This window comes from Gigantopelta aegis, chromosome 6 (assembly GCF_016097555.1).
Source record: "Gigantopelta aegis isolate Gae_Host chromosome 6, Gae_host_genome, whole genome shotgun sequence".
Lineage (NCBI taxonomy): Eukaryota > Metazoa > Mollusca > Gastropoda > Neomphalida > Peltospiridae > Gigantopelta > Gigantopelta aegis.
In genome coordinates, this window is record NC_054704.1 from 26,932,728 (window position 1) to 26,953,415 (window position 20,688).

The 20,688-nt window shown below is 39.1% G+C and overlaps 1 protein-coding gene across 1 annotated transcript in view; it reads right to left on the bottom strand.

Annotated features, from left to right (window-relative positions):
• Positions 1-11,338: 11,338 nt before the first annotated feature.
• Positions 11,339-20,688, bottom strand: part of LOC121375494 (sperm flagellar protein 2-like) — a 51,870-nt gene continuing 42,520 nt past the window's right edge. The window contains exons 33-41 of the mRNA XM_041502970.1: positions 20,218-20,317; positions 19,616-19,723; positions 19,110-19,238; positions 18,305-18,487; positions 17,217-17,357; positions 16,426-16,713; positions 15,349-15,429; positions 14,591-14,716; positions 11,339-12,578 (exon numbers count right to left, since the gene is read on the bottom strand). Of these exons, the coding sequence (XP_041358904.1) occupies positions 12,507-12,578; positions 14,591-14,716; positions 15,349-15,429; positions 16,426-16,713; positions 17,217-17,357; positions 18,305-18,487; positions 19,110-19,238; positions 19,616-19,723; positions 20,218-20,317 (1,228 nt within the window). The 3' untranslated portion in view covers positions 11,339-12,506. The remainder of the gene's footprint in view (positions 12,579-14,590; positions 14,717-15,348; positions 15,430-16,425; positions 16,714-17,216; positions 17,358-18,304; positions 18,488-19,109; positions 19,239-19,615; positions 19,724-20,217; positions 20,318-20,688) is intronic.

Consider the following 20,688-nt stretch of genomic DNA (forward strand, 5'->3'; position numbering starts at 1 on the left):
TGTTCACAATGGTGTATGTTGTTAGTGCCAACGAGAACCAGTTCTATTGGTAGTCTTCATTTGAAGTTGGGCAATTTAACATGGATTTTAATGGCAGATGACATCAATGTAGTGAGACCTAGGAACTCCATAATGATCGCATGTCATAGTGACCATGCGATGGCCCACAATATTCAATGTTCCCCATGCAATGCTATCATGTATGGCAAAGTTGGTTCATTTTGAAGCCTTGATCATTAAGTTGAGGACAATTATAAAGCATTTCTCATTCTGATAAAAAAAAAGTTGACGTCAAGATTATAATGACAAGACTTTTTAGAGATACAGGGTAGTCTTTCCTCAAGTACATACTTGACAATTTAATTCTTCTTGGTGTGCAGGCTGCTTGAGTTTGTTTTGTTATCATTTTCACAACTGTTTTGAAGAAACACAAAGATCTGTACCAGCCTCAGTGGTGTCCTGGTTAAGCCATTGGACATAAGGCTGTTAAGTACAGGATTTGCAGCCCGGTACTGGCTTCCACCCAGAACGAGTTTTAACAACTCAGTGGGTAGGTGTAATACCACAACACCCTCTGTCTCTCACTAACCCACTGTCCTGGACAGACAGCCCAGATAACTGAGATGTATGTGTGTGTGTGCCCAGGACAGCGTGCTTGAACATTAATTTGGATATAAGCACGAAAATAAGTTAAAATGAAATGAAAAATTTACTTCATTTTGTATACTGGTGCTACATAAAACCACAAGTGGACATAGATATAGTATGTTTGTTTATCTTATAAAGATATCAGGCCCTGTGCCTATAAAAAGTGCACTGTCTGGACTCTGGCTCACATTTGGTTTAGACCTCAGATTCATACAAGTCCTTTCATGTAAGACCTGAAGCATATGAAATGAAAAATTGTCACTAATTATCACTTTCACAAACTGCTCAATGATCAATTAATAATTATCGATTAAAATTTACAATGTAATTTGGGTGAATTTGAATCTTCATGCCAAATATGTTGGAGGTGCACTTTTTTCTAACTACCCCTGTAGTTAAATGACTAAGTGAGTAATGCTAGTGAACATAATGAATCAAAAATACAAATTACCATGATATAAATTTAAAGGGTGCTAAAAGTTTACATTAAAGTATGAGCCAAAGTCCAAACGTGTTCTACATGAAGGCTGTTCAACAATAATGTATTGCTTTTCAACACTGTCAATGCAAAAAAAAATTCATTCCTTACTTCGCTTTCATTGAAAATTTCATAATTGTTGAATTGTCTCATGTACACACGTTTCTTGTAACTACAGCAATAGATGTTGAATACAATCTTGGAAGGAATCATAATGTTTTAGTGATATATACGGTGTTAAAAAAACCACTTCTTAAATGTGTATTTAAATATGTTCCTTAAGGGATGGCGCTTTTTTATACAATATGTATAACTTTTTTCCAATCTAGCTGCAATAATAATTATTTGATAAAGAAAATAACCACTGCAATATCTGTAAATTTGTTGCTAATATTTTTTTTTATTATTACAATTAAACCTCTACACAAAATGCAGTTTGTTTTTTGTTTTGTCTACAGCTTTCTGTTCTTTTGTTTTCTTCACTGCTATTTTGTTTTCAACCTTTCCTAATGTACTAAGACAAACAATTTGATACTACTGCATTGTACTTTAAACCACCGGCCTCGGTGGCATCGTGGTTAAGCCATCAGTCTACAGGCTGGTAGGTACTGGGTTCAGATCCCAGTCGAGGCATGGGATTTTTAATCCAGATACCGATACCAAACCCTGAGTGAGTGTTCTGCAAGGCTCAATGGGTAGGTGTAAACCACTTGCACCAACCAGTGATCTGGTTCAACAAAGGCCATGGTTTGTGCTATCCTGCCTGTGGGAAGGCAAATAAAAGATCCCTTGCTGCTAATTGGAAAGAGTAGCCCATGAAGTGGCGACAGCGGGTTTCCTCTCAAAATGTGTGTGGTCCTTAACCATATGTCTGACGCCATATAACCGTAAATAAAATGTGTTGAGTGCGTCATTAAATAAAGCGTTTCTTTCTTTGTACTTTAAACCCCAAGCTACATCCAATGACATTGCAGTTACCAATTTCATTTTGTATTGAAAATCTCCTGTTATTTATACCGACAAATGATGCATCATCTAAATTCAGTGTTTGGTTTCTCTTTGAAAGTCAAAAGTTTTCTTTTACTTAAGCTAATCTCCCAAATTGTTAAACGTTTTTGTCTTAGTATAAAAACATGATTCCGAAGTCAAAAAGTATCATTAAATATAACATTGATACTACAACCAGAATATCAAAATAATGACACTGCTAGAACACACTGGTTTATTTTAATCGTTGACTTTTGGATGTCAAACGTTTGGTAATTTTAACATATAATCTGAAGAAATCTGCTATATTTTTTCATTAGCAGCAATGGATTTTTAAAATGTACTTTCCCACAGACCATAGCCTTTGATATACCAGTTATGGGGCACTGTCCTGTATGTGGGAAAAAAAATCAGACAACTAAAGCTCCTCAAGCAAGTGCTTTACTAAGCCAGATCCCCAGTTACACATGAAGATCATTGCTTGACAATATAGGAACTGGTCATATGATTCATGACTGTTATCGTGAAGACCAATGTACATGTCAATGGATAACAACAAATAAAGGATTCCATGCTGCCAATTTGAAGAAGGAAATGGCTTATTTAACATTTTATTTATGGTTATATAGCGTCGGACATATGGTTAAGGATACTGAGGGAGGAAACATGCTGTCGCCACTTCATAGGCTACTCTTTTTAATTAGCAACAAGGGATATTTTATATGCACCATCCCATAGACCCCTGTGCATGCTGTAACCTCACCGTGGTGCAGGGGTGTAACATTCTCTTTGAGAATGGCCAGTACAGCACAAATTGAAATTTTGAGTAAAAGTCAGTATCTATCTGTGATTTTTGTATTTTTGCACAGTTCTTTACACTGTTTTTATTTAAATATTTTTATATTGATGTTGATCATCATTTGTTTGCATTACCATAGTTTGACACCCAATAGCCAATGTATTTTTTGTGCTGGGGTGTTGTTAAACATTCATTCATTCATTCCATCCAATAGGCAAATAGCACATACCACGACCTTTGATGTACTAGTCGTGGTGCACTGGCTGGAGCGAGAAATAGCCCAATGGGCCGACTGATAGGGATCGATCCCAAACCGACAACGCATCAAGCGAGCGCTTTACCACTGGGCTACATATCGCCCCTGCTGCCAATTTGAAGAAATGCATGTAGTCTTTGCTAAAATTCATGACCATAATTATTATTGTCTTTAGTTTAACATCTAACAGTTGCATGCTATTAAAAGCTCCTTCCCACCCTCCTTACAAATAATTTGAAAATTTGTTTCTAATTTTCATTATTATTCATACTTACCTAGTGCTAGCACAAATATGCTATTCAACCTGAGTCATAACTTGACACTGCCGAATTCTCTCCCTTGCCGGATATGTGCAATGCTATCCTTGCACAGGCTACCTGTAACTTCATTCTCGGTTCAAAAAGTCCACCCAAACAAACATGCTATAACGGACGTGCAGAGGCACCGTTAGAGCATGTGAATTCAGCATTAATTGGAGGAGGTAAGAAAATAGAGAACTTGCCCATACCCAAAAAGCTCATTTAAAGTAATGGCATGGAGATAGGATTAACCACGACATACGGTAACAAGGAGTCAAAAGACTTTTGAGAATAAAAAGGGGCTTCCGAAAAGAACAAATTCATCCCCATGAAAGGGAGGAAAAACATCTCCCCAAGGAGAGGAAATGGTAGACAACACTACAAAAACCCCATCCCTGAGAAAAGGGTGGAGTGTTAAATATGTCCAAAGCATGAATCGATGGCAGTCGGATGGAAAAGAGGTCTACCCCTTTTCGTTACCCTGCGCACAGACGCGATGTGTTGAGCTGCAATGACCGTCTGGATCCTGCGCATACCATCAGGACCAACCGCCATATCACAGAAATAAAAACAGTCAAAAGTGTGCTAACCTTTCCAAACCCCTGCATTCATGACCTTTATAATATCTAAAGAGTCATGAAAGTTCAGGAAAGCAGAAATGGCTCGGATTTCATGTGGTTTAACAGAGAAATTCCGGAACAGATGATCACGCACCATCTCATATGCTATCTTGATGGTAGCTGCTATCCATCGAGACAAAGCTTTTTTTGTGACATCACCAGACCAAATGGTATAAGAGATAAACAATCTCTTTTTACCCCGCCTTTTTCCCCCCGTATGCTCCATATAATACTTCAATGCTTTCACCGGGCTAAGAAGTCTATCAGAGTTGTCAGATGACAGTGTACGAAATAAACTGTGAATGACAGTAGGTGGAAACTCTTCCCCCAGAGACTGGTTTTTAGCAACAAAGATAGGGTTGGTACGTAAAGTGACAGACCCATCCAAATTGTAATCAACCAAGTCATGCAAAAAAGCATGTATCTCACTGATCCAACGAAAAGCCGCCAGTGAAACCAGAAACAGTCTTCCACACCAAGGCGTGAAGACTAGCAAACCTCAACGGCTCATAAGGCGCACCCTTAAGAGTGTGTAACACAAGAAAGACATTCCATTTCGGAATAATGGAAGGTCGTTCAACCGTGGATTGCAATGATTTAAGTAAATCATGCAACACCAAGTTCGTAGAAAAGTCACGACATCCACACTGTTTAAGAGCAACGCCAGAAAGTACTCCGCTAAATCGTTGACAGTAGGTGATAAGGGATCGAAATCACTGACAGAGAAGATCGGGCAACGCAGGTAACCGTAACGGGACTGCCACTAACAGTGACAGGAGCTGTGGAAACCAGGCTCTGTATTCATAAATGTACTTAAGTGAATGTATGATACTTATCTATGTATACTATTCAAAAGAATTTATAGGTCAGACGATATTTTCGACATTATTTTCTGAATGTCAATTATATTAGCTAGACCATAATGTCACGCATGGTATTGTTCCATTTTGACGAAAGTGGGTCTAAGCAACCCATAAATGAATTAAAATCCACTGTCATTGACACTGTCGACTAGTTCTAATGGCGAAAACATGCTTACATTTGCACGTAAATTAGGGCGAAAGCGAAAGGTCTGCTAAGTGCCCATAACTTGCTTTTTCACAAAGCGCTTCATTTGCACGCTTTGCACGTGTATTCCATGTTCCCAATGCTGAATTTCCGTATAATTGGAGCTTGCGTTCGTGTAGGGTGCACACTCCAAATTCGACAATGGTACGACTTCAACTGACTATCGAAGATCGAGGAAGGGCTATTGCTTGGCTTTAGGATGGCAATACGCAAAGAAATGTTGCTCTGAGACTTGGTGTCAGTCAGAGTGTCGTTGGCCGACTGTGGCAATGGTACCAAGCAACGAATTCTGTTCGAAATCGTCCACGTTCGGGAAGACCCCGAAGCACTACAAATAGAGAGGACCGCTACATCACCAATATGGCTCTACGTCAACGCACAACCACTGCACGCCGATTACGTGACAATCTGCGGACTGCGACTGGAACTCGAGTGTCTGATCAAACCATATGCAATCGTCTGAGAGCCAATAATCTATGCTGCCGTCGCCAGGCTGTTCGACCACCACTCCTACCACGTCACAGAACGGCCAGACGTCACTGGTGCACCTTCATCTGCGGTGGCAACGTGTTCAGTGGGGTCGAGTGATGTTCACTGATGAGTCCAGGTTTAGTCTCCAGTTCAACGACGGTCGGGTTCGTGTCTACAGACGTCCTGGGGAGCGCTTCGCTGACGTTAATGTGACGTGAATGGAATCCGCTATCTGAATGAGATTATCCGGCCGTTGGTTCTCCCAGGCCTTCAGCAGATTGGCGGCGGGGCAGTTCTGCAGGATGACAATGCCAGACCCCACCGCGCCAGGGTGGTAACGGACTTTCTCAGACAACAAGGTATCGCCAGGATGGATTGGCCAGCATATTCGCCTGACTTAGCCCCAATAGAGAACGCCTGGGACGAATTAGGCAGGAGAGTTCGGGATAACCATGCCCCTCCGGCCAACCTTCATGATCTGGGTCAACTTCTTATGGCAGAGTGGCAGGCCATTCCCCAAGAGTTCTTCAGACGTCTGATCAGCAGCATGAGGCAACGATGTGTCGAGTGTATTCGCGCCAGGGGTGGATTCACACACTATTAAACGAATGTTCTAATGTGTAAAATCCATGTTTGACAACCTTCAACTTTGACAGCATGTCATGTGACTTTCTTGTATACAGTGACGTTTATTTGTGGTTTTTTGTAAATATGGAACAATAAATAAAAAATTTGGTGTAGTTTACATCATCAATCTAATACACTGAAACTTATTTGGTTATAAATTTTTGACCCTTAAATGCTTTTGAGTAGTATACTTTAAGTATACTTAAGTGTGTTTATGAATACGGAGCCAGGGCTGCACCACCCACAGAGGAGCTATCAATGTCACGTGACAAGGTTCCTGGACCACTTTGGTCAACACCTTGCCGAGTAAGACAGGTGGAGGGAAGGCATAAAAATCCAGTCCCGTCCAATCCATACTCAACGCGTGTACTCCAACGCCAATGTGTCGGTACCGGGGACACGAACATCGGCAATCAGTTGATCAATCATGTGGCAAACATGTCCACCTGTGGACTGCCCCAAACACAGAGAACCGCTGCGACCACCCCTTTGTTCAACATCCACTCCGTCTGAACAGGGGTATGTCGACTGAGGGCATCGGCTAACACATTCACCGAAGAAGGAATGTGTTTCGCCCACAGGGTTGTCCCTAGTTGGTCGCAGAATTCCAAAATCGTAAGAGCTTTGCGACCCAAAGTCTCCGATTTGGTACCACCCCAACGGTTGAGATATGCCACTACCGACGTATTGTCGCATCTCAACAGAATTCGACAGTGTCGAAGAACACACTGGAAATGAAGACGGGCACGATGCACTGCCTCCATCTCCAAACAGTTGATATGAAGCTTCCTCTCGGAGAGATTCCATACCCATGAAATGTGTTGATCCAACAGATGCGCCCCATACCTGTGCATCAATGCATCCGTGAAAAGGATCAGATCCAGAGCAAGGGTGTGTGTGTGTGTGTGTGTGTGTGTGCAACAGAATCGATAGGGACATGCACTTGTCCGACAGGCACTCCTGTATCAGATGAGTTAAAACGGGCCCAGAGACACTATCGTGTCCCAATTGTGACCGTCCCACCGTGGGGACAAATGCCAATGGAGTGGTCGTTTGAATCGTCTGAACCGCACGATCAATGTGGCCAGAGATTCGAGGTGCCCTAACACCACGTGGAGAGATCGTACTGTAGTACTTTGCTCCCCAATCAAACGTCGCACCGACGTTTGAAAATCGTGGATACGTGCATCAGTGGGACGAACCAATTTCACCCAATTGAAGGATCATGTCCAAAATCAAGGTATGCATCTTGCAGATCGATAGACACAGCCCACTCCCCAATGTGAAGCAGGTTCCAGACCGAATGAACCGTTTCCATTTTCATGGAAGGAACGTCGACGAAGACATTCAGTGGCTTCAAATTTAGGATTGGTCTCCATTCCCCATTTTTCTTCTGGGCGAAGAAAAGATGAGAATAAAATCCCGGAGTGTCCAGACTGACTCTCTGGATGGCCCCTTTGTCAAGAAACTCGGCAATCATACTCTTCACTAAAACCCGCCGATCCGCGGATGGTAACGGTGGCATTCTCGGAGTGGAAGTAAGAGGTGGGCTCAAAGAAAAGGGTATTTTGTAACCGTGTTGAACGACTGACAGAACCCAGGGGTCGAGACCCAGCAGCGTGCACCAATTTCGAAGGAAATGGCGGAGCCTGCCGCCCACGGGTATGGTTGCTAACGGTACCTCCAAAAGCAACAGCCAATCGTTTACGTACCCTCACCCCAACCGCTTACCACCCGTAGGTGCACCGCCTTTGGTGGACTGAGAACGGAACGCATTACGACGTTTGCGTCCTCGCTTAGTAGAAGGCGGGTTGTTATCTGGTTGCCTTATAGTGTCAAGAACCCTAGGGATCTGAGCAGACTGTAAAAAAGCAGCCTTTTTCACAGGAGAAGGCTTGAACCCCGAAAACGTGGACCGACGTTTACCAGAGGTTGAAGGTTGAGTGTTCGGGACTGGTCACGACAAGTTTTCCCCATACCGAACATGTGCATTTGACGCACTCAAACCCGCCAGGTAATGGTCACGCCGTAACAAAAGACTTCGCAAACAATCGGCAAGATAACTGAGCGATATGCTTAAAGGCTTTTGAAGCAGCCTCCAAAAAGCCTTTCGCCATGGCGGGAAGGCTTTCGACAGCCTTATCCAAGCCAAATCGGAACGTTCCCAAATGGTTATTAACCTGGAACAACAACTTAGCCAGCTGTTCGAACGATTCTAGATCCGCGAATGGCAATGATGCATGCGGCGATGGGGAACAACTGGCTCGCATACTCGCGGGAACGATTGCCGGATGTTCGAGAAAATCCTCCCCCAACGTGTCATAGGAGTCGGCACGGAAAATACGCGCTCCTGTTAAGATTTTCCCCATAGGCTGTGCCATTGGGTACTCATCACCACCCACTCCCAGGATACGATCACTGCCAGTGATCAACGCATCAATGTTACCAAGTGAACTGTGCGCCTCCTGAGCAAGTGGTAAACCCGACTCCTCCCGAGGAGTGACCAAATTCAAGGAACGGTTCCCGAAGGAGACACCCTTGAATTTAGGCTGGGATAATCGCACTCCTCCTCTACCTCTGAACCGGAGTGAGAGAGAGAGCTGGGTCAGTGACAGAATCCGGTCCAACCGACGCTTCCTCCGAAGCCAAGTCACTGTCCATTGATTGGATCCCGAAGATCTACATGGACTCCTCCCACTACTCGAAAGGCCCCTGGGGCAGCGTCTGGAGACGGAAACAATAGGAACCAAACGACAATCCCTAACTGCATCGTCAAACTGCTGTCGAGATGCAGTTTCTGCTGGTTTGGGCAGAAAACCGGGGGGGGGGGGGGGGGGGGGGGGGTGAGGAAGGGGAATGTGAGCCACAACCGATGGTCTCATCTACGAAATCAATGGTCCCAACTGAGGCGAAACGTTCAAAAACTCCACAAAACTCCGAAACTTTCCTGAAAGCTTAACAGTCGTTCCTGCGGAACAGTTGGAGTTTGCAGCCACAGACCACCCCCAGTCGAGGGGTATCTGCATGAACCTCATCCTCTATCGAGTAAAGTCGAAGAGGTAGGGACCAAAGATGGTGCAAACTGTGAGGAGATGTCCGTTGCTACCTAAGTCACCAGACCCTTGGGGGTCCTCCACCCATTGGTAAATATCGGTCGGGATGCCATCAGAGACGGACTGGCAGAAATCTCCTCGGGCCTTGAGAAAGCTGGGGTGCCGAAGCGACGGTCAGCAATCAAAGGCAAAGTCGGGGCCACCTGCTCTGCGGACGAAGCAGTGGACCTATGCACAATGGTGCCGTGATGACTCCACCCTGCCCCCATTCTGTTTGTAAAAGTAACCGTAAAGACGGTGGCGACGCCTGAGGCAAAGTCAAAGCCACACAAACAGAAGAGGGCGCTGTCACCAACGAAGACGGCTCACGTACCACGATCATAATAGGAGCCGGGGGGGGGGGGGGGGGGGAGAGACGCGCTCCTGAAGTATCGGTATCTGTACTCATAACACGGACCAACGAAGAAACACACTTGTGTTTCTCCCCTTTCCGGACACTCTTTGAAGTGTCTACAGATTTATGGGGCCTACCCACCAAGTCCGACTTGCCGAAGTAGCCGACAAGATTTTGCTGGTACCCGAAACCTGAGTCTGCGAACCGAACCGAACCCACTGGTCAGGAGACCACGTGGCGCAGATCTCACACTGACGGTCTTGGGAACAAGACTGACAGTCCGGACACAACACGTGTGTCTTTATGTTGTAATGGAAATAGACAACCATCTTGCACACAAACTTTCCATGCGCTAGCTGTCATCGAACTCGCATCAGACATGGTAAATTCAACACAGAATTCCCAACTACCAACCATATATTAAGTTAACCAAAACAAAAACCCCAAAAACAAACAAACACAAAGTTACAATGTAAAGAAAACTTTTTGCCAAAGCTTAAACAAGTGTTGACAGGTGGACTGCAGAATTGAGAATGAAGTTACAGGTAGCCCGTGCAAGAATAGCATTGTGCATATCCGGCAATGGAGAGAATTCTGCAGTGTGAAGGTATGACTCGGGTTGAATAACATATTTGTTGTGCTAGCACAGTAAGTTGAATAACACTATGTCAAATATTATGTTCCTTAAAAACACATACATTATTTAACTGACCAACAAGAATAAAATGTTTTTGTCATTCTTAATTTTATTTTGTATATATAGTATATTTATAACAATATCTTATTTTCACAAGTGATAATTTAAAATTTTAAACTACCTGTTTTAATTTCTAAAATTTAATCATTTTTCAAAAAACATTAAAAAGAGTAAATAGTTAAAACAATACCATATATTCACGTTAATGTGGGTGAGGAAATTGAGAAAAGATTGCTTTGAAAAATAATCTCGGTATTTATAGCAATTGAGCAATCGGGATAACATACTAAAGACGTAACACAATATTTGTCTGAAAAGAAATCAGAATTGAAAACCAATATACAAAACTATCATGTGTTTACTCCACAAAAATAACAAAACCTGAAGTCGCAAGGATTCATAAATTCATCTTTTTACTGAAAACTATAAAACAATTGTTTTGCAGTTTGAAAATGTCATCATTTGAAGTCCTTTGATCATTGTTGACATTTTAAATTTTTTTAATTAAGTTACCATGGTATAAGTTTAGTTCATAATATTTATTATAAATCTGATGGCAAATGTATATTTTACTCCAATGCTGAACTTTAGACATCTAAGTGAGAACATAGACTGAAAACTTTACAATGCATATTTGTTGTAATGCCAAAAGTTGAATGGAAGTTACATGTAGCTCAGTGCATGGTGCCTTTAAACCAGCCTCAGTGGTGTCGTGGTTAAGCCACTGGGCATAAGGCTGTTAGGTACAGGGTTCGCAGCCCGGTACTGGCTTCCACCCAGAACGAGTTTTAACGACTCAGTGGGTAGGTTAAGACCACTACACCCTCTTCTCTCTCACTAACCCACTGTCCTGGACAGATAGCTAAGGTGTGTACCCAGGACAGCGTGCTTGAACTGTAATTGGATACAAGCACGAAAATAAGTTGAAATAAATGAAATAGTCCCTTTAAAACATTTATTACATCATTTTCTTCAATAGCTTTTGGCTGTAAATTCGTGAAGACATCATATTTAAAGATAAAAATAATGACTTCAAGTTATAATACATGTATTTGAAGATATAATACATTAATATATCGTAGTATGTTTTATTACTAATTGAAATAAAATACTTTTTGTTTTTGTTTCAGTTAACAATACAGAGTATATCTGTAATACTAATATTACTCCAATAATGTTTTTTTGTTTTTTTGTTCTTTCCCATTTTGTTTCTATAGTGAGAAAAAACTTTAAAATAGTATTACATGAGTGTGTTGTATGAATTGATGAATTTAGTTGTGAATTTCTAAATTCCCTAGGAACAAATTTCATACTTAGTACCCAACACAAGTGTAATAATTTTTCTAAATAGTATTAGAATGCCAGTTTGTTTAAATATGTGACAGATGTGAAAATAATACAATCAGGTCAGTTTGGCGAAGTTTTAACATTGGCCAATCCAATATCATTGATGTTTTGTTATAATAAAACATGGATAAAATCAATATTATCAACAGATAAGAATGTCCAATACACGTGTGATGTCACCGAATTGAGCATAACATCATTATCACAAATGTTTTATACAACAATTCAACTATATGGAAAATAATAATAAACAAAATATCACAGTCTATAAAATATTTCAATTCAATATCCAATGTAGATGTTAGTTATGCCAGAACACTTGTTCAAATGTAAAATATTTCAATTCAATATCCAATGTAGATGTTAGTTACGCCAGAACACTTGTTCAAATGTAAAATATTTCAATTCAATATCCAATGTAGATGTTAGTTACGCCAGAACACTTGTTCAAATGTAAAATATTTCAATTCAATATCCAATGTAGATGTTAGTTACGCCAGAACACTTGTTCAAATGTAAAATATTTCAATTCAATATCCAATGTAGATGTTAGTTACGCCAGAACACTTGTTCAAATGTAAAATATTTCAATTCAATATCCAATGTAGATGTTAGTTACGCCAGAACACTTGTTCAAATGTAAAATATTTCAATTCAATATCCAATGTAGATGTTAGTTACGCCAGAACACTTGTTCAAATGTAAAAGACATTCCAGTTATCTTTCCAGCTTTACTTGAACACTCATTAATTAATTTGTTAATTAATCCACAGTTTTTGTGCTGTGAGCATCAATATTCTCCTGGGGACAAGCAGACAAGATTCCCTTGATATCCTGTAAAGACAAAACAAACGATTCAGTATATCTTATTAACCATTCCCAGTCTACTTTTTTCTCAATTGTGAGAGTAGTATCTTTCTGTATAGGTGAGGGATAGTGCAAATACAGCGGAAATCTCATTAAATATAATAGATATCATTTACACTTCTGGGGGTTTTCAGTATATCTGTATCACACTAAAGAAAAGTTTAAAAATAAAATCACAATACTATTAAATCCTTTATTTTTGTGGGCTTTAATGAGTGGTTTTGCTAAACAAAATAAAAAATCACCACAAAAAACCCACACACATTTCATAAGGGATTTAAATTTGTGAATCAAAAAGGTAGTACCATAATTTTTTATTATGTGTGTATATGTATTGCTCCACAAATGAAATAAAAATGAGACCACCATAAACAAAAGTGATTTCACAGAAATTAAATCATAATGGTAACCAAAGTTGTACTTGTGATGATTTGGGAGCTTTTGATTAATCATTTCTGGATCAATCCCAAGATAAAAGTTAATTATCTGCAACATATAAGAAATGCTTACTAATGGGTAGTTTTTCCTTCAGTGTGATTTCAGTGTCCTACATGACATCTTGATTATTCAAACACAAGTCACAAATGTAATAATGCTTTAGTAAAATATTTTGGACCAGATATCTTAAAGATCAACGTGTAAGACCAGTCTCACGAGAAGTTTGAAGGACTTCCATCTAATGACAATGTCCTGTATGAGTGGATGTTCTATCAGTATTTTGTATGAACTCACCAGTAGTTTGAAGGACCTGCATCTAATGACAATGTCCTGTATGAGTGGATGTTCTATCAGTATTCTGTATGGACTCATCAGTAGTTTGAAGGACTTGCATCTAATGACAATGTCCTGTATGAGTGGATGTTCTATCAGTATTCTGTATGGAACTCACCAGTAGTTTGAAGGACCTGCATCTAATGACAATGTCCTGTATGAGTGGATGTTCTATCAGTATTCTGTATGGACTCATCAGTAGTTTGAAGGACTTGCATCTAATGACAATGTCCTGTATGAGTGGATGTTCTATCAGTATTTTGTATGGGACTCACCAGTAGTTTGAACGACTAATGACAATGTCCTGAATGAGTGGATGTCCTGCGAGTATTTGGTATGGGACTCACCAGTAGTTTGAAGGACTTGCATCTAATGACAATGTCCTGAATGAGTGGATGTTCTATCAGTATTTTGTATGGACTCACCAGTAGTTTGAAGGACCTGCATCTAATGACAATGTCCTGAATGAGTGGATGTTCTATCAGTATTTTGTATGGGACTCATCAGTAGTTTGAAGGATCTGCATCTAATGACAATGTCCTGAATGAGTGCATGTTCTATCAGTATTCTGTATGGACTCATCAGTAGTTTGAAGGACTTCCATCTAATGACAATGTCCTGTATGAGTGGATGTTCTATCAGTATTTTGTATGAACTCACCAGTAGTTTGAAGGACCTGCATCTAATGACAATGTCCTGTATGAGTGGATGTTCTATCAGTATTCTGTATGGACTCATCAGTAGTTTGAAGGACTTGCATCTAATGACAATGTCCTGAATGAGTGGATGTTCTATCAGTATTTTGTATGGGACTCATCAGTAGTTTGAAGGATCTGCATCTAATGACAATGTCCTGAATGAGTGGATGTTCTATCAGTATTTTGTATGGACTCACCAGTAGTTTGAAGGACCTGCATCTAATGACAATGTCCTGAATGAGTGGATGTTCTATCAGTATTTTGTATGGGACTCATCAGTAGTTTGAAGGATCTGCATCTAATGACAATGTCCTGAATGAGTGCATGTTCTATCAGTATTTTGTATGGACTCATCAGTAGTTTGAAGGACTTGCATCTAATGACAATGTTCTGAATGAGTGGATGTTCTATCAGTATTTTGTATGAACTCACCAGTAGTTTGAAGGACTTGAATCTAATGACAATGTCCTGAATGAGTGGATGTTCTATCAGTATTTTGTATGGACTCACCAGTAGTTTGAAGGACTTGCATCTAATGACAATGTCCTGAATAAGTGGATGTTCTATCAGTATTTTGTATGGGACTCGAGTTTCACCGTCACAGCCCAGTTCATGGAATACCATATTCAGCCGATCCTAAAAAAAATAAAAATTGGGAGTGAGATGGCAGTTTAATGACAAAATCATAAGTGTTTCAATAATTCAAATTAATTAATTAATCATTGTCCATGTTTGTTACTAGTCAAATGTTTTGCTTATTGGTATATTTGCATAAGTTGTGTATTTTGAACACTTTTGAAACATTTAATTAAGTGAGATGACGTACAGTTTAATGACAAAATCATAACAGTTTCAATAATTGAAATTAATTAATTAATCATTGTTCATGTCTGTTACAATTGTCAAATGTTTTGCTTATTGGTTTATTTACATAAGTTGTGTATTTTGGACACTTTTGAAACAATTAATTAAATGATAATTCTTTGATAAAATATTACAGTATTTTAAAATTATACAAGGATAATTTTGTAAGTAATGATGCAGTGGCATCAATCAATATATTCATATGTAAAATGACAACAACGCATATTTCACATTTTATCAGTTATTAATCTTTTTATTGTAAATCTAAAGAAACTTTAGCATAGAAAGCTTTAAACATTTGTGTTATCTTACAATAACTGGGTTTAATTCAATCCTTATCTAAAGTTACCGCTTTAATTACACTCATATACAAAAAAGAGTTCAGAAGAATATTAGCTACTCGCCTTGGAGATTGCATCATCTGGCTCAGCTAATGCACTGTATCGATGACTGTCACCTTGGGAACTATCACCATGGTGAAGAACCTGAACGAAGGAAACAAGAAAGTCAGTCATACAAACCACAACAATCAAAATGATTTCTTAAGGTCAAGTTTGAAAGACATGTTTAATGCAACCCTCCTATAAAAATAAGAATTTCTCATGACAAAAAAGCCTTCAAAACACCTCAACACATTGTTTAACCAGCTGCTGTTTAGTCTCAATTATTATTCACCTCACTGTGCCAAATAGATACAAGGCTTGTGCTTACATTTCTTATGTAACTGTTTACTTCCAAAACTAATTAACACATGTAAGATACCTACAGCTTTGTTTATTGAGAGCTTCATGGATGGGTCATTTCATATAATAATCTACTTTTTGTTCCATCCAGAACACTGTTCATTGCAAAAAACTTTTTAAATGTATATAGATTGTAGACCAAAAGCTGTATATGTAGCAATAATTACTACATTACACAAGTTTGAATCATTGTTTTAGTTTTTAAATTATTTGCAATAAACAGAGTATTCTGGATGCAACAAATGAGAGATTCCTGTATGAAATGACCTGGACCCCATTCCACGAATTGATCTTAGCCCTAAGATCACCTTAAGTGCATAACTACTGTATGTCATTACGGTGATCTTAAGTGCTAAGATCACTTCATGGGACAGGGCCCAGGCTTCGTATTTATAAACGTACATAAGTCAAAGTATTGATACTAAGTCTTATCTATGTACTTTAAGTATGTAGTTAAGTATCATACATTGATTTAAGTATGTTTATAAATACAGAGCCAGGGCCCCGTTCCACAAAGCAATCTTAGTGCTAAGATCATTTTAAATGCATACGTTAGCTATACAGTTACGGTGATCATAGGGCTAAGATCGCTTAGTGGAATGGGGTACTGGGCTCCGTTCCACGAAGCGATCTTAGCCCTAAGATCAACTTTAGTGCATAGGGTAGCTATGCACTTAAGGTAATCTTAGGGCTAAGATTGCTTTGTGGAACGGGGCCCTGGACAATAACCTGACTTACTCTGTAGAGTGCATCGACGGTAACTTGAGCATTGACTGCGTCCTCTGGGATGTCTTCCTCCGTCATGGGAGGCTCCTCCACCGGCTTCAGGTCCTTGTCATCCATCTCAGGAGTGCACGGCAGAGTGCTGTCTGGACGGCTCCTTGCCTGCTCCTGGGTCAAGGGCATGGATATCTGATGGGCATTGAATGAGGGTTTGTCTAAACGGGGCATATGAGTGCCGGCTGCCACACTCAGGGCACGAAGGAAGCCTTGGTGAGCATTGTGCACTGCACTATAGTACATCAGCTAGAAAAAAAAGAAAAACCAAATGTGTTAAAAAGACATTTAAAAGACCATAACAGTTTTTCTTCTGGTACATTTACATCTATGCAATTATTGCCGACCAGTGGCCTTATCATAATTGTACAACAAGATAAATTAGCTTATATTGGACAGATATATAGACCAAGTTAAAATTTGGTTTATTTAATGACACAACTAGACCACATTGATTTATTAATCATCGGCTATTGGATGTCAAACATTTGGTAATTTTGACATACAGTCTTATAATGGAAACCTGCTACTTTTTTCCATTAGTAGTAAGGGATCTTTTATATGTACCATCGCACACAGACAGGATAGCATATACCACAGCCTTTGAGATACCAGTCATGGTGCACCCGTCGGAACAAGAAATAGTCCAGATGGCCCACTGATGGGGATCGATCCCACATTGACCGTGCAACAAGTGACTGCTTTACCACTAGGCTAAATCCCGTCCCATATAGACAGAGAGACATACATACCATGGAGATGTAGTCGAGTACCAAGGGCATCTTGTCCAGACGACCAAAGATGTCAAACAATGCTTTCTTGAGGTGAGCCAATCGGTTGTAGCCGTTCGTCTGTTCATCCAGGTCCTCATCGGTGGAGAACCACAGGTTGGTCTACAAATACAGTGGAAATCAAAATATTAAAACTGTGACTTTCTAAATTCAAGATTTCTGTTTAATGCATTCAACCAGTTCTAAAGGAAGACGGGTCAATGCTCCAGTATATTCAACTGAGTTTCTTCAAAATTATTAAGGTTTAGTTGTGTGGAATCAGCCACATCCACATACCCAAGTTGAGATTGATGTCAATAAAAAACAAGGTAAAAAATTACCCATTTAAGTGTCTTGAAGCATGTTTTAACACATAAAGTTTATGATGTGTCAAAACAATTTTAAATAGTTTTCAAAAGCATGGGATATTTAACAGACTTATTAATCTTCACATCTAAAAAAAACTATTCATCCACAAAAGAATTCATTGCATGAAAAATATGATGTCAAAATAATTACTGCAAAAAGAAATTATTATTAAATACACATATACATGGATGTGAGAGGGGCTGGAACAAAATGCTTACTGCTCACCTTCTTTGTTCCCCAGTCGAATAAAGACTTTCAAATAACATATCCTGGATTGGACAAAACTGGCCAATCGCAGCAAACCTGATGAAATCCAGCCAAGGGAAGGTACTATTTCGAATATTACTTGCGATCGAGCGATACTACTTTCAGTTTTACATTGGGGGTTTTCTGGGGGGGGGGTTTGGGGGGGGTTTTTGAAGACGAAATGGAAAACTGCATTTACACTTTTCTGCATAGCTCTCACATCCCTGCATATAGAAACTAAATAAAATGATCAAAACATTTTCTCTTTTTAAGACTACTTTTCCTGACCTCTCAACCTAAGTATAATAATTCTGACAATTAAATGGTACGAATCTTCCAATCATGTCAGGGATACCCACAATCTCTTCCTTCTTTCTCTTTCACTCACATACTTTGGAGATGCAGGCATTAGGTTAGTATGTATAAAAATAAAAGTCTTATTTAAATGAACCTACCCTGTCATATTGCTCTCTGGTTACAAATCCTGTAGACTTCTGATCCATCTCTTTGAAATTGTGCAGTGTCTCCAACAGCTCGGCTTGGGTTGGTGTTGGCATTGGGGATGTGAGGGGCAGCATGAAGCGACGCCAGTCCACATATTCCGATTCACCCGCTAGAGTTGTGACGATTTCATTAATCTGAAACAGTGGCATTACCATCAAGAGTTAATTCTTTATTTTAATGAATTCAGAGAAAGATTTTTGTGTTAATTATAGTAATCATTTGAGTCACCAGCTAAAGTTCTGTTGATTTCATTAATATGAAATAGATTCATTACCATCAAGAGTTAATTCTTTATCTTAATGAATTATGAGAATTTGTTGTTTTTTTTCTCCATTAATTACATAAACATTTGTTTCAGTTTTTGGGTCTCTGGGTGTATAGATTAACTAAAGTTTGTTTTTGTCTCTAGTGATGTCGTTAAACAAAAAACAAAAAGAAAATTTTAGTTATTATATACATCTAGAGACCCAAAACAAATAAAGGGCAATAACTAATAATCTAAAATTTCTGAGAAAAGTTACTATCACTTTTAAGAATTTAAAATTAGTCATGCACACAAATATGGGAGGTAAACTTGGTGAAAAACCAATAATTAATACTTGGATGACTACAGTCTCATCTACCCAATCATGAAAGACAAGGACCGAGATGTAGAGGATGTAAAAACAACACAAATCTAAAGCACTGCAATAAAACATAAAAGTGAACAGTGGGACAAAACCAACACAAAATCCATTTAACATTTTCTAGTGATACCTGTGTTGTAGTTATCCTCATCCACATGTCAGGCAGGTGTTCCATGCCATACGTGACTGACACAAGATTCTCTATGGTTTCTGCAAATGATCGGGTTGACATGATTCCACTCGGCGCAGTGGCGAAAAACTGGAAAATAACAAATAAATAAATACAACCAAGTAGGTCTTCAAAATGTATCTTCACATATTCATATCAGTGATATGCATAAATACTTAAATGCATGGAACAATATATTTACTATGCGTACACTTTGGAAATTTTAATAAACTATTTGCTATCACCTTTTCTTTTTTCATGAGAACCAAACTACCCCAAAAACACAAAAATGTAATTCAAATGTAAGTCTAAATTGAAGAAATAAAAACAACTGACATAAAAAAGGGATTATTTAAGCAGGTTAATCAAAGTGAAAGATGAAGAAATTGAAGAAATGTGATATATGTAGGAAACACAAAGGTACAATGAATACTTTGAACACTAGAAAATGTGGAGTGAGATCTTACCTGTTCAAACAGCATTATCAGCTGGTTCACAGTGAACTGGTCCGGCATGGGAGCCTCCACCGGATCTGGGGGTGGGGGAGGAGTAGGTGATTTCAGTACTGCCAAGTCCTGAAATTAGTTTTTTTTACGTGTATAGGTTTTGTTTTTACCTGCACATTTTTTATAAAATTATGGTCGCTTGACACAAAAGCCACATTGATAAATAAGCCATCTCGGACATAACAAAACACCAGTGTAGTTATTAAGTCATTGATTTAAGGCTGGCAGGGTTGACATGGATTTCCCTCCATCATGGTTCAATAAAAAAAAATTTGGGCCATACAAAAGTAAAACTGTGATACACTTTTAACTGTAAACAAAACTGATGGATGGTACAGAATATGAAAATACACAGTATCTTTACATTGTACATTTTAAGGGTGGTCATACATATTGAAACAAGTTTCTGAAATAAATTATGTTACTGACATATATAGGCCTATCTAATTAAGTGATGCAACCCTTGAAGTGGTCTAGAAAAAGAAGACAATATACTGGTTATAACAGGGTCATTCAATATAAGAATATGAGAAAAGTAAACGGACACCATGTCAAACACTGACCTCATCTAGTAGGAAGTCTTCCTGCTCAAGAATAATCTGTGTCTTGATTTTCTCTTTGGCTTCAATGGCATAACGCATCAGCTCTGACATCTGATCAATGCTATCAAAATACACAATCATGGCAAATTTAATCAAACTGCACTTGTTATGTTTTGAATGGTGGATTAACTCTGAAATCTTGTCAATACTGTATAGATATTAAATCACATTGAATAAAATTGAAATGTGATGTCTATCAAGTGTTTTGAATGGTGCAATTAGCTCTGACATCTGGTAAAAATTCCAGAATAGTTAATAATATTGAATATAACATAATACTAGTACCAGGGCTTCTAGATTATGGTAGCCCCACTCCCATGGCTAGTCATATTCAACACTGAGCTAGTAAATAATTACTATCTCCATGCCCGGCAGCTAGTGAAACAAAACAAGTTGTTAAATGCTGCATTTAAGTCTATTTTGTAAATATGA